We start from the raw sequence: 13,816 nt of genomic DNA, 5'->3' as shown, positions 1-13,816 counted from the left end.
TATCTTTGGACACAATGGCATAATTGTGAAAAATACATTCTATATTAGGGATGGTTTTCATTTAGTTGTTTTTTTTATCAATAGGTCACTAAAACTTAAAATGAATTTACCACTTGCAAATTTTAAAGCCAATTTTAAAGCTAATCAACATAGTTGTTTTCTTTATAGTTTTCACAGTTTTGGGGTCCATGACTTTATTTCTCATGTCACCAGACCCTCATGCTGCCTCCCTGAAGAGATCTGGTCAATGAAGGCGTGGGCCTGACAGACTGGCATGTGGCTCAAAGAGAATACCTTAAAAAAAGTAATCACAAATAACAGCGACAAGAAATAAGTGCTCTCTATTACCAAATCAGTCATCCCACAGAATGGAACTTCTTTCTCAAATATGTTCCTAGACTCAAATATATTCCTAAAGGCAATACAGGAGCTTCTGAAATCAATTCACATGCTCTGCCAATGAAGTGTGACTTCCTTTTTAAAAAATAATTTACATAAAATGTGACAAGAGGCATATGAGAGGAAGGAATTTAATTTTACTTTTAAAGTGATTCAGAAAAGATATCTGAAGTGATTTCTCTTACCCCTAAGTTATCTTCTTAAATTGACTATATATGATAAGGAGAGCCCTTAATAATATTTTTTAATTTTCTATATTCCAACAGGACATGATAATTCCCCTGCAAATATCAGAAATCACTCTCAAAAGCACATATACCAGATTAAGAATCATATATATTTTTATGAAAGACTTTTTGAGCCAACAATACTAACCTTAAGGTTGGATAAGCAGTTGTTGAGGAAAATGTGCCACCTGTTCAGGAACAGCTGCTTCTGACTGACACAGAGCAGACAGGTGACCAGTGGGTACAAGGCCTGAGGAAAAGAAGACAACATCCAGAGGATTATAGTCCAACAAACCAGTTAACACAAGTTCTCTGAAACCTCCTTATGTGGCCTGAATGGGCCAGAATAAACAGGGTCCTTATAACACAGAGGTGGATATTTCACAAAGGCTTTTTGATGACAATGGGGATGAATAGAGTTATATATTGTGTACAACTTTCATGTTCAATAAGTAAAATCTGATTCATTAATTTAGTCTTCACTTCTGAATGTTAAACACAAACTCATTTTTTGGCTTGTGTTTTTTGTTTAATCCTCACTTGAGCTTATTTTTTTCCCCGTTGAGTTTTAGAGACAGTGGAAGGGAGGGGAGAAGAGAAAGAGAGATTGGTTGTCTCCTGCATGCACCCAAACCAGCAACCTGCAACCCAAAAATGTGCCCTAGACTAGGAATCAAACTTGGGACCCCTCAATCCACTCTAACCACTGAGGAAATCTGTGCAGGATCAAACTTTCTCTCTCTCTTTTTAATCACTCTCAATCCTAAGAGGGAAAGGAGGAAGGCACACTAATTTTGAAAATGTTACTGGCTTTTTTGCTTATAAAGCATCTACTAGTTTGTCCCTGACTTAGAGGTAGGTGTATATATTTCTTTTTTGCATGTTATCTTTCTGTAATTAAACAAGATTCCTAAAAGAAATGTTATTGCATTGGTAAACTCCACCAAGACAAATGTAACCACAGAAGGAATTCTTATGACTGAATAAACAGAGGTGCTTCTGCACTTTTCCAGCCTAAATGGGCTAGTTGCCTGCAGCAGCTGGAGAACACAGAAAAGCAAATGGGCAGCCACCCAAGAAATGTACATGCAGACCTGACGCCACTTTGCTGAGCCAGAGGCCATATACCTTTATGGCTCCCCCCAAAATTAAGGCTAGTGAAGATTTTAAAAAATATTACTGGCTTGTCCATTAATTTGAATTAGCAAAAAAGCAATTGCCACAATGAGAGTCAGTACTTAGCAATTCATTGACTTGTTTTTAATTTACTTTATTTTTTCTTATTAAAACAATCACTTTTTTTTTCATTCCAACAATTTATTAAAAGTATGTGCAGACAATACATGTTTATGCACATGGCTTAAATATAAAATCATTGTGGGATGTGAATTGGTAGGGGAATAATACTAGATTTCAATTTAAGATTTAACAAACTCAGAAGTAGTTGATTTTAGATTGTAATTCTAGGTTCCATTAAGTTTCTGCTACCTCAATATTTCTTTTTAAAAAAATATTTAAACCACTTTTTGTTTTTCAATTACAGTTGTCATATATTATATTAGTTTCAGGTGTACACTCAGTGATTAGACATTATATAACTTACTAAGTGACCAACCTGATAAATCTCGTACCTATCGGATATCATACATAGTTATTAGAATATTATTGACTATATTCCCTATTTGCATCCTCATGACTCTTCTGTAACTACCAATTTGTACTTCTTAATCCCTTCACCTTTTTCATCCATGCCCCCAACACCCTTCCCATCCAACAACCATCAAAATGTTCTCTATTACCTATAAAGTCTGTTTCTGTTCTATAAAGTCTGTTTCTGTTCTATAAGTTTATTTTGTCTTATTTTTCTAAGTAATTTAAAAAATGTTTATTGTTGAGAGTATTACAGATACCTGCTCTTTCCCCCCGCTGTCCCTTCCAACCAGTCCCTGCCCCACCCCAGGCCTTCACCACCCTACTGTCTGTGCCATAGGTAAGATCTTTGGTTAATATCTTCTCATCTCTCCCTCCTCCCTTCCTTCTGAGATTCATCAGTCTGTTCCATGCTTTCATGCTTGGATTCTGTTTTGTTCACCAGTTTATTTTGTTCATTAGATTTCTTGTTCATTTATCTTGATTTTTAGATTTGATTGCTGATAGGTATGTATTATTGTTCATATATATTTTTATCTCTTCTTCCTCTTAAATACTACCCTCCAACATTTCATATAATATTGGTTTGGTGGTGATGAACTCCTTTAACTTTTTCTTGTTTGTGCAGCTCTTTATATGACCCTCAATTCTAAATGAGAACTTTGCTGGGTAGAGTAATCTTTGTTGTAGGTCCTTACTATTCATCACTTTCAATATTTCTTGCCACTCCCTTCTGGCCTGCAAAATTTCTGTTAAGAAATCAGCTGACAGCCGAAACCTGTTTGGCTCAGTGGATAAGAGCATTGGCTTGCGGACTGAAAGGTCCCAGATTCGATTCTGGTTAAGGGAATGTTCCTTGGTTACGGGCACATGCCCAGTGGGGGGTGTGCAGGAGGCAGCTGATCAATGATTCTCTCTCATCGATGTTTCTAACTCTCTATCCCTCTCCCTTCCTCTCTGTAAAAAATCAATAAAATATATATTTAAAGATCAGCTGACAGATCTATGGTCACTCCCTTGTAGGTAACTAACTGCTTTTCTCTTGCTGCTCTTAAGATTCTCGCTTTGTCTTTAACCCCTGGCATTTTAATTATGATGTGTCTTGGTGTGAGCCACTCTGGGTTCCTCTGTGCTTCCTGGACTTATAAGTCTATTTCTTTCACCAAGTAAGGGAAATTTTCTGTCATCATTTCTTCAGGTAGATTTTCAATATCTTCTTATCTCTCTTTTTTCTTCTGGTACTTCCATAATGCAAATGTTGATATGCTTGAAGTACCAGAGGCTCCTTATACTATTTTTATATTTTTGGATTCTTTTTTCTTTTTGCTCTTCTGATTGGGTATTTTTTGCTTACTCATATTCCAAATTGTTATTTGATTCTCAGAATCTTCTACTGTACTGTTAAATCCATGTAAATTGCTCTTTATTTCAGTTAGTGTGTGCTTAATTTCTGACTGGTCCTTTCTCATGTCTTTGACATTCTCACTAAGATTCTTGAAAGTTTCATGAAGATCCTTGAGTAACCTTATAACCATGATTTTAAACTCTGTATCCAGTAGTTTGCTTGCTTCCACTTCTTTCATTTGTGACATGCTTCTTTGTCTCTGCATTTTAGCTGCTTCTATGTGTTTATTTCTCTATATTAGGCAGAGCTGCTATGTCTTCTGGAATTGGTACAGTGGTCTTGTATAGTAGGTGCTTTAGGGCCCAGTAGCTCAGCCTCCCCAGTCACTTGAACTGAGCACTCTAGGTGTGTTCTTGTGTGGGTTGTGTGTACAGTCTTATAGTTGACGTTTAATTGCTGTTGGAATCTCTGGGAAGAGCTGACGTCCAAAACAATTGGCTATGAGGACCAGCTACAACTACAGTGAGAGAACTGCTGTTCAGGAGGTAAGGTACAGCTGTGAAGCAAGGTAAGCTGGTGCTAGAGTCAGGACTCTATTGGGCCTTTTATTGATAAGTTTGGGGTACATTGTCACCAGCTGCAGCTTGTTTAAGATATTTTAGCAAATTCTGAACTCTGATCCAGGACAGCCATTCATATGAAAAAGCTGCTGCAAACAGCTTGGGTAGAGCTGCAAATTTGACGGGGTGGGGTCAACTTTAGGCAGTTCTGAATGATGGTTATTCTATATTTTAGTTGTAATTTTGATGTGGTTGTGAGAGGATTCAAGTACAGGTGTTTATCTATGCTACCATCTTGGTTCTCTTTAGATATACATTTATTGCCATGTTTTTCTTCTTCTTCTTCTTAAAGAAGACCCTTTAACATTTCATGTAATACTGGTTTTGTAGTGATGAACTTAAGTTTTCTCTTGTTTGGGAAGCTTTTTATGTGACCTTAGATTCTAAATGATAGCTTTGAGGTAACTCCATAATGCTCTCCTCAGTGGCTGCACCAGTATGCATTCCCACAAACAGTGCAAGAGAGTTCTCTTTTGTCCTCATCTTACCCAGTGTCAACACTTGCTGTTTGTGGATTTATTTATAATAGCAATTCTGATAGGTATGAGGTGATATCTCATTGTGGCTTTAATTTGCATCTCCCTGATGATTAATGAAGTTGAAGTTTTCTTCATATGTCTATTGATCATCTGTATGTTCTCTTTAGAGAAGTGTCTATTCAGGCCATTGGTACATTTTTTAATTGGATTGTTGTTGTTTTTTGGTGTTTATTTTTTATAAGTTCTTTATACATTTTGGATATTAACCCTTTATCACATATACCATTGGCAGATATGGTGGGTTGTCTTTTCATTTTGTTGATAAAAAGTTGTGCAAAAACTTTTTAGTTTGATGTAGTCCCATTTGCTTATATTTTCCCTTTCATTTTCCTTTCCCAAGGAGATATGTATGTAAGCAATAATATTGCTATGAGAAATGTCCTAGATTTTACTGCCTGTTTTCTTCTAGGATTTTTATTGTTTCAAGACTGACAAGTACCATATGATTTACTTATACATGGGATCTAATGAATAAAATTAACTAACAAACAAAATAGAAACAGACCCATAGATACAGAGAACAGACTGACAGCTGTCAGAGGGAAAGGGGCAGGTGGCTAGATGAAAAAGGTAAAGAGATTAAGCAAAAAAGAAACCTCAGAGACACAGACAACAGTGTGGTGTAGGGCAGGAGCATAGACTGAAATATGCATATAAAATTTATTTGCACAGCCTGAGCAGGGTGGCTTAGTGAATGAGTGTTGACCTATGAACCAGGAGGTCAGGGTTGGATTCCAGGTCAGGGCTTTATCCCCAAGGAGGGGCATGCAGGAGGCAGCCAACCAAATTATTCTGTCTCTTCATTCATGTTTCTATCTCTCTCCCTCTCCCTTCCTTGCTGATATATATATATATATATATATATGAACATTTTCACAAATTTAAGTAAATACATATTAATTCTACCACACACTACCACATATTCCATAATCTATAAAAAAAAAACACACCCACATTTACCTATGTTGCCATCATAACCAAAAGGCTAATTTTATTTTATAATCAACTAAACTTTAAACTGATTTTTGAACTACTACTGCCATTGAGTGCAACTCTAATTCAGGCCAGGAATCTAAAACAAAATCACACAACCAAGCATCAGTCACAATGACCACAGAATGTAGACAAAAGAGCAAATTTGGCATCAATACCAGGAAAGCAACTCTGAGTATCTGCTTAAATAATGGTGGAATGTTCACACTTTGAAGGCTAGCATCAACCATGCCAGTAACCAGTGACCTAAGCAAACTGCTCCTTCACCCACACTGTGGCAATTACAGCAAGTAAAACACTGACCAATTCATAAATCAGAGCTTTATTTACCACCGAGAGCAAAAGGTTGGAATTCAAAAGACCTTTATATGTTGCTCTTAGTGTAAAAACTTTTCTAGAAATTGTTTTCTCAGCCTTCTGAGAACTTTTCTTATGGGGAATTATCTGTGTCCCAACTCTCCCTCCTGTCTGGTTACACTTTGGTTCTCAATATGGTTCAGGAATTAGCCAGAGAAGAATCTTGAGGACTGAAAAGAGAAATTGTGACTGTAAACTGTAGCCTTCATGAAAAAATTCCTAAAAATTAAAACAAAAATTAGTTAAGGAAATTTCAAAAACAAACAACACAATTCTTAGGACTAGAAGGGTCATCCAAGGTGACATGGCCTAATTTCCTTATATTACCATGATTTAATCATGGTCAATATTGAGTGCAAGCTCCAAATTTTGAAATGCTACCTTTCTTTGAGGTAGTTGTAGATAATTCTCTTATCAATGGAATGCTTGTGATTCCGGAATAGATTCCAGCCTGGGAATTTAGTCTCTGCAGTTTTGTGGTTTGGGTTTTCTCATAGTTACTAACCAAGGAATGCTTCTTTCGAGAAGAAAGTTCCAGCGTGGTATCATACAGACTTTCGACAAAGTTTCTAAGGCAGGGGACATTGACTTCATTTTTAACAGCCTGTAACAGAGATGCATGTTAATACTATATTAATTAAATTGTTTGTTATCTAATCCAATTTGACGAAGTTCTTAGACATGAAAATTTAACAACTTACAGCAGCAACTGGGACAAGAACTTCAACAAAAAGCCCAGCCAGGGCATGCTTGATGTCTTTGTCTTTGACCTCTAGGAAATAATGTGCACATTCCTGGGAAGCAGAAAAAGAATGAAGGGCAGGGACATAAACTGAGATATGCATATAAAATGTATTTACAGAACAACCAAAACTCTGGGGAGGGAGGGTATGTATGGAAGGGGGGGGGGCAATGTTAAAATATGTACACAGATAATAATTTAATAAAAAATAAAAAAATAAAAGTAAATACCTCTTACGTAATTCCACCATCCATACTAACATTGCATATTCCATAATTATAAAAAAATAAACAAACCCATGAATTTTGCATTTATATTAAAATTAACAATGGCCCCAATGACATTTTCCAAGGCTGGTTTTCTCACTCCCCTCCTACTTCCATCTCAAATCACTAAGTTGAAAGGACAAAGTACTACAACCAGCAAGCAGGCATCAAGCAGACTTTCTGGTTGATTTGATCAGTCATTCATTTCCAACAAACTTCAATTGACTATTTACTGTGTGTGATGCCCTGGGCCCTGGATTGACTCAGAAACAGAGACCCCACAGAGAAAGTAAACATGGAAAGAGAGGAAGAGGAAATTATATTTATTTGAGGCTCTGATATCCCTGGGCACAAAGCTGTTTACTTGCTAGGCCTGAATTTTAAGTGTGTTTATTATTCCGACAGTTTCACAAGCAAGTCTGAATGCATTCCCTACCTTAGACAAGGAAACCTTAGCAATAATTTTCTTAAGCAAGGATTTCTTTGCCTGTGGACTGTTGTCAATGAAAGGATATTTTGGGTTGCCCATCTAGTAGAAGTTGGCCTGTCCAGAATTCTGCCAGCCCCTTTCTCCTTCCTGGCCTTGGTAGAAACTTACCGTGGTCTTTATTAGGTATAGTTTTAGTGGAAGAGTCAAAGGCAATATGTATTTGAGGTGACATGTTAATATCGATATTAGCTACTACCACTTTTTTTCAGTCAACATTGGGATTATTACCAATAATAGTTACTGAAGTCCCAAGTTTATCTTTATCATACTAAGACCTCAGCCCAAGATAGTCACTGCCAGCATGGAAAGCCACTGACAACAGAGTGGAGCTTTATGGTTGTCAGTGTATTATTGGTTTGTATCTACTTTTTTGCTGTTATGTATAGTGCTTCAATGAACATTTATTTGCATTCATGTTTTTGTGTGCACATGTATTTTCATTTCTCTTGGGTATACACCTAAAAGTGGAATTGCTAGATCATATAGCACCGTATTTTTCAGACCATAAGACGCTCCGGACCATAAGACGCACCAGTTTTTAGAGAAGGGAAATGAAGAAAAAAAGATTCTGAAACAAATAGTGTCCTAAAATATTTTATGTGCATTAAAACCCAACATCACAGTCATAAACACATGTAATCAACCCTGTAAAGTAAACAGCAGCATTTAGAACCATTTTAGAGCCGGGCAAGCACACAGAGACCACACAGAGCCGGGCAAGTAAAAAAACTTTTTTTAAAAAGTATATGTGTAGGCTATATTTGGACCATAAGACGCAGGGACTTTTTTCCCCCCCACTTCTGGGGGGAAAAAAGTGCGTCTTATGGTCCAAAAAATACGGTAATTATAGATTTAACCATGTGAGGAACTTTCAAAATATTTTCTAAAGGTACTGTCACCAGCAGTGTATGAGGGTCCCAATTTTTCTATATTTTCTTGCTAATACTGTATTCTTTAAAATATATTTTTCATTGATTTCAGAAGTGAATAAAAAGGGAGAGAGATAGAAACATCAATGCTGAGAGAGAATCATTGATCAGCTGCCTCTTGCACACCCCACATTGGGGATTGAGCCTGCCATGTACTCTAACTAGGAATCCAACCATGATCTCTTGGTTCATAGGTTAATGCTCAACCACTGAGCCACATTAGCTGGGCAACACTGTCTTTTTTATTCTAGGTGGTTTAATGGAAATGAAGTGGTACAGGCTATATTTATAGCCCCTATATCTTAGCTCTTTATTAAGATTTCACTAAGTCTCATTCAGAGCAGCATTAAAAATATCCTTTCAGATACTAAAGTTTTGCAAACTTAATAGCTGTATATTCTGTGGAATCCTCATTAACAACAATTCCTTTGTTAGCACATAACAGTAAACACTGTGTAATTGACACCTAAACCTGTATGATTTGGTTAATTTTCTAAATTCCTTCTGATAATATGAATAAAAAGATCTCTTCATTATTTAAAGTTCTGATGCCTATGAATTAGCATAGCCAACTAATGCTATTAACTTTAAACAGTAAAAAATCAGCTATATTTTATTTACAGAACAATATGTAGCCAATGGATTAGAGAGAAAGAGGAGAGAGAGAGAGGAAGAGAGTGAAAAGGTTAATGAATAAGAGATTTCTCTGGACATACTGCTCCAAAGGTGATGTGAAGTTTAAAAATAAAATTACATGCCTGCAACTCTATTATTTGGTTACAAAACGCTTTCTGAATTATTAAGAAAAATGTAGGATTTTTTTTTTTTTGCCATCTTGACAAGTGACTGGGTTTTCACATTCCAGGTGAGTGACTTTGAGGAACGGAGGCACTCAAACTGATAGCCCTTGGTCTTTCAGCTGAAGATATTACCTGCATAAACTGAAGAGAGGCCTCAAAGTCCTCCACTGGGTACATCTTAATCCGAAAGAATTTCATTCCCATTATCAAGCTGATGATGCTTTGAACAACATATGGGCTCTGCTCCTTGTGCCGTAATTCTTTGAGCTCTGCCATAAATTTCTTCTTCACAGCATGGAATCTAAGAAGAAAATATGAGTGATTTATCAAATAATGGGTAGGAAATAAACTGTAATGGAGGCCTCCAGAATCTCAGGGTGACAGGGAACAGGGATGGGGGTCCTACAAATCAAAGTACAGTGGCTGCAATTTTGAAAGGAGTCTGTATTGGGGATTTGGAAGAGTCCTATCGTCTCCCTTTTTATTATGTAAATACTCAACATCTCCTTCAGGCTAGAGATAAGATCCAAGGTTATATAAATTTTTCTCAAAATAGTACAGCTCTTAAACCGAACTCCATTTCTTCAGGCTTAGCAATTTCCAACACACTTGCAGACCCCCAAGGTCTGAAGCATCAATGGTGAGCATATGAGCAATAGCATGTCAGGCTTGCTAGTTCTGACAGTGACAGAAAATAATGCCCAGGAAAATGCCCAAATCCACTTCCAAAGTTTTAAGTTGTTGTTTTATTTATAGTTTTAAGTTTATGATTATGGAAGAAAATATTTTTAGTTTAAAAGAAAATCTAGTAATGGGAAAATATAAATCAACTACAAGATAAGTAAGTTCTCTACTACATATATGAGAAAAGATCCAGCCCCCAAGGAACTTAAGGCATTTGTATTGTTTGAAAATAAAATAATATTAATAACATTAATTATAACATCATTATATAGGATTAAAAAAAAGAATGGATCTTAAGATGCAAGGTGGTAGCAAATTTTCAAAGTACCTGAGGGTGAGGGAATATAAACACAGAAGTTATCCAACCTATTTCTGAGACCGTTTCAGAGTTAGTTAAAAAAAGAAAACTCAAGGAAATTGTTCTAAGAGTCATGATACTGCTTTTGTTTTCCTGAGACCATCAGCCTGAGGTTCTGCGTAAGTTAAAAGGGATAATTAGTAAGACGTGATTGGAGAGGGTAATTATGATGATAGAAGTTAAAGGCCATCCAGTAGAGCCTCAGAAGTATGGATCAGCAACTCTTGATGCCCCAAAGTAGAAATTTTAGGACAAATTAAGAGGGTGGTAAAATACAGAGACTGTTTCACTAAAAGGCAACGGCAGGGGTGTGTGACTGGGAGGTTGGGTATAAGGGTCTTCTGATAGCTGGCAATTTTCTAGTTCTCAGCTTGGGTGGAGGAAGTGACGTGGTATTCATTTATAGCATTTGGTTAAAATTGTTTGTCTTATTCTAAACAATGTATGGATTTTTTTTCTTTAGGTTTGCTACATATATATTTCACAATGAAAAAAATTTTAAGACAATGAAGCAGAAAATATAAATTCCAAACTCCAATGTCATCATTCTTTTCTACTTCTTAGAGTAAAAGAATAAAATTGCTGATGTGACCACAGAGCTTACAATATGCTAGGCAAAGTTCAGTGAACTTCACATAGGCTAACTCATTTAACTCTCACAAACACTCTAGTGGGATACTATTATTATGCCCCTTTTACAGAAGAAACACTTGTGGCAGAGGTTTTGTAATAAAGTCACATAGCTGGCAGAGCCAGACTTTTAAGAAAAAATGTATTTAAGCTATAGTATCGATATGTCCAGACCACTGGCTCTCAAAGTGTGGTTCCCAGGTCAGCATCACCTGGGAACTTGTGACAAACACATTCTCTGCCCCACTCCAGACTTCCAGAACGAGAAACTCTGGGGGTGAGTCCAGTCATCCTATTTAACAAGCCCTCTAGGTGAAGCTGATGTGCTAACGTTTCTAAGGTATTGGTATGAATCAGGAATAACAATCAGGTACATTTGTAAGATGGTGTATATCTGATGTACCTTACATACACTCTTACATTTTTATCTTCACAACAATCCACTGAGTCAGGCAGTGAATGCATTTCCATTTTACAAATGAAGAAAAAGATCTGAAAACTAGTGACAAAGACAAAACTCAAACTCAGGTTTTTCTGATCCAAATTCTAGGAATTTCCACAATAATATAGCTGCATGGTTCATGACAATCATGAACTACGATATGTAGCTCTTGCTCTATCTAGAGCAGTGTACAGTTTAATTGGAAAGATAAAATAATGTATCTTTGACAATGAGCCTTGTGAATTAATAATAATAATAATAATAATAATAATAATAATAATAATGAGGTGTGTTAGCATGTGTCTGGCACTTTGCCTGGATCTCTCTGACTTTTCAGGGAGGTTGAATGCCCCAGGCCAAATCACTTTCTCATATCTCCCGTTGTCTTTTATGTGAATAATATACGTAAAAGCAGGTAGAGGGCATTGGAGACTCTTTTCAGCTGGATATTTAGAGATTTCAGAGAGGATCTGAGTATCTAGAAGGGCAAGCAGAGGACCTTTGGCAGAGATGGAGAGAGGCAGGGAGAAGAAATAGCATGAAAGCCATGAAAATGACTTTCAATCAAGATTATAAAAGTTAACTCTGGCTGGTTTGGCTTAATGGATAGAGTGTCTGCCTTGGGACTGAAAGGTCCCAGGTTCAATTCCGGTCAAGGGCATGTATATTGGTTGCAGGCACACCCTCAGTGGAGAGTGTGCAGGAGGCAGCTGATCAGTGTTTCTATCTCTCTATCCCTCTCCCTTCCTCTCTATAAAAAAAATCAATAAAATATATATTTTAAAAAAGATTATAAAAATTAATAATGAAATATGAGTTTAAAAATTTAATTAATCTTAAAGGTTATATTGTTTTAATGACCACATGATACCTAGGAATGTTTTTCATTTCTTTTTCATAATTGAAACAAGGAGAGGTAGGAAAAGGCAGGTTATTTGTATAACCCACTATTTCAATATTCTCATGAGCTAGTAGTAAAAAGTCTATTTCTAATGTGAAAATAAATATGGCTATCTTTTACATAAAAAAAAATTCCAAAATGACATAAGCATGTTATTTTAACATAAAAATAATCCTAAAATCTATTTGTACTAAAATCATTTTTTCCTTAAGATAATTTCAAGGAAAAATAAACTTCTCTTCAATGACTGTGCCTTTAGTATTTAATATTATCTTTAGTAAAAACATTAGCTAAATGACATTCACATACAAATAAATTCTGCTTTAAAATGAATGTACAGCCAAAACCGGTTTGGCTCCGTGGATAGAGCGTCTGCCTGCGGACTGAAAGGTCCTAGGTTCGATTCAGGTTAAGGGCATGTACCTTGGTTGTGGGCACATCCCCAGTAGGAGGTGTGCAAGAGGCAGCTGGTCGATGTTTCTCTCTCATCGACACTTCTAACTCTCTATCCCTCTCAATTCCTCTCTATGTAAAATCAATAAAATATATATATATTTTTAAAAAATGAATGTACATATTATAAAAGTGAGAGTAAGAATATATACATTAAGATTTTATCACACAAGGAGAAAGTAGTTTTGAAATCTATGAATCTTAGAAGCAATCATCAGTAATTAAATATGTCACATTTTAACAAGAAAAAAACTCCCTACCTTAAAGTACCTAATTTTAACTTAATTGACTTGGACAAGTTAACACTATATGTGAATACTACTTCATAGCAAAAATGTTTTCTCTTAAGGACAATAATTAAGCACATCATCACTATTAAGATTAAAAATAGTCATTCTGTTAAGACTAAAGTAATATTAAAAACTAAAGTTATAATGAAGAAAATATTTCATATGCATTATTAGGAATAGATACAAATCTTAAATTAGAATTGTTATATTACCCAAGTTTATTTTAAAAGAGATAACCACCTGTACCTGATAAGCAAACACCCTTTTTCCCCAAGGACAAAGAAAGCATTAATTCCTAAGGCAGTGATAGAGTGATGGTCCTGGTGCACTTATGAGGAGAAAGTAATGTGATAATTCGTAGTATGACAACAGTTCAAGATTGTACTGTCTAAAGGTTAACTATCCATTGATTGTGATGACCATAACTACAAGAACCCACTGGCCAAGTAGTTCTCCTGTGACAACAAAGTATTGGAGTTTTGTCCAAATAGAGACATTTCTTACCCTCCACTATTGCAGAATTGGGACAAATATTGGAATCATAAAAATAGAAAAAGTCACTGTTGGCAAGAAAAATTGGCTTGGTGTATCATACATCTAACCAAACATAGCAATTCCTACAACTTTAGAGTATTGTTTAGTTATCATATTAGTTCTCAATTCATTCAGAACTAACCCTAAATTGAAGTAGCTAAGAAAGG

General features: G+C 35.9%; 1 protein-coding gene across 11 annotated transcripts in view; it reads right to left on the bottom strand.

Moving 5' to 3' along the window:
• The window catches only part of FRY (FRY microtubule binding protein), a 459,465-nt gene that overhangs the window by 189,419 nt on the left and 256,230 nt on the right, over positions 1-13,816 (bottom strand). For all 11 annotated transcript variants that reach the window (XM_036454766.2, XM_045588489.1, XM_045588490.1 and 8 more), the window contains 4 exons: positions 9,490-9,658; positions 6,832-6,924; positions 6,636-6,734; positions 775-876 (listed from right to left, as the gene is read on the bottom strand). In XM_036454766.2, the coding sequence (XP_036310659.1) occupies positions 775-876; positions 6,636-6,734; positions 6,832-6,924; positions 9,490-9,658 (463 nt within the window). The remainder of the gene's footprint in view (positions 1-774; positions 877-6,635; positions 6,735-6,831; positions 6,925-9,489; positions 9,659-13,816) is intronic.

The sequence above is a fragment of the Pipistrellus kuhlii genome, unplaced genomic scaffold (assembly GCF_014108245.1).
Source record: "Pipistrellus kuhlii isolate mPipKuh1 unplaced genomic scaffold, mPipKuh1.p scaffold_m20_p_3, whole genome shotgun sequence".
Taxonomy (NCBI): Eukaryota; Metazoa; Chordata; class Mammalia; order Chiroptera; family Vespertilionidae; genus Pipistrellus; species Pipistrellus kuhlii.
This window is presented reverse-complemented; position numbering and strand designations above follow the sequence as displayed.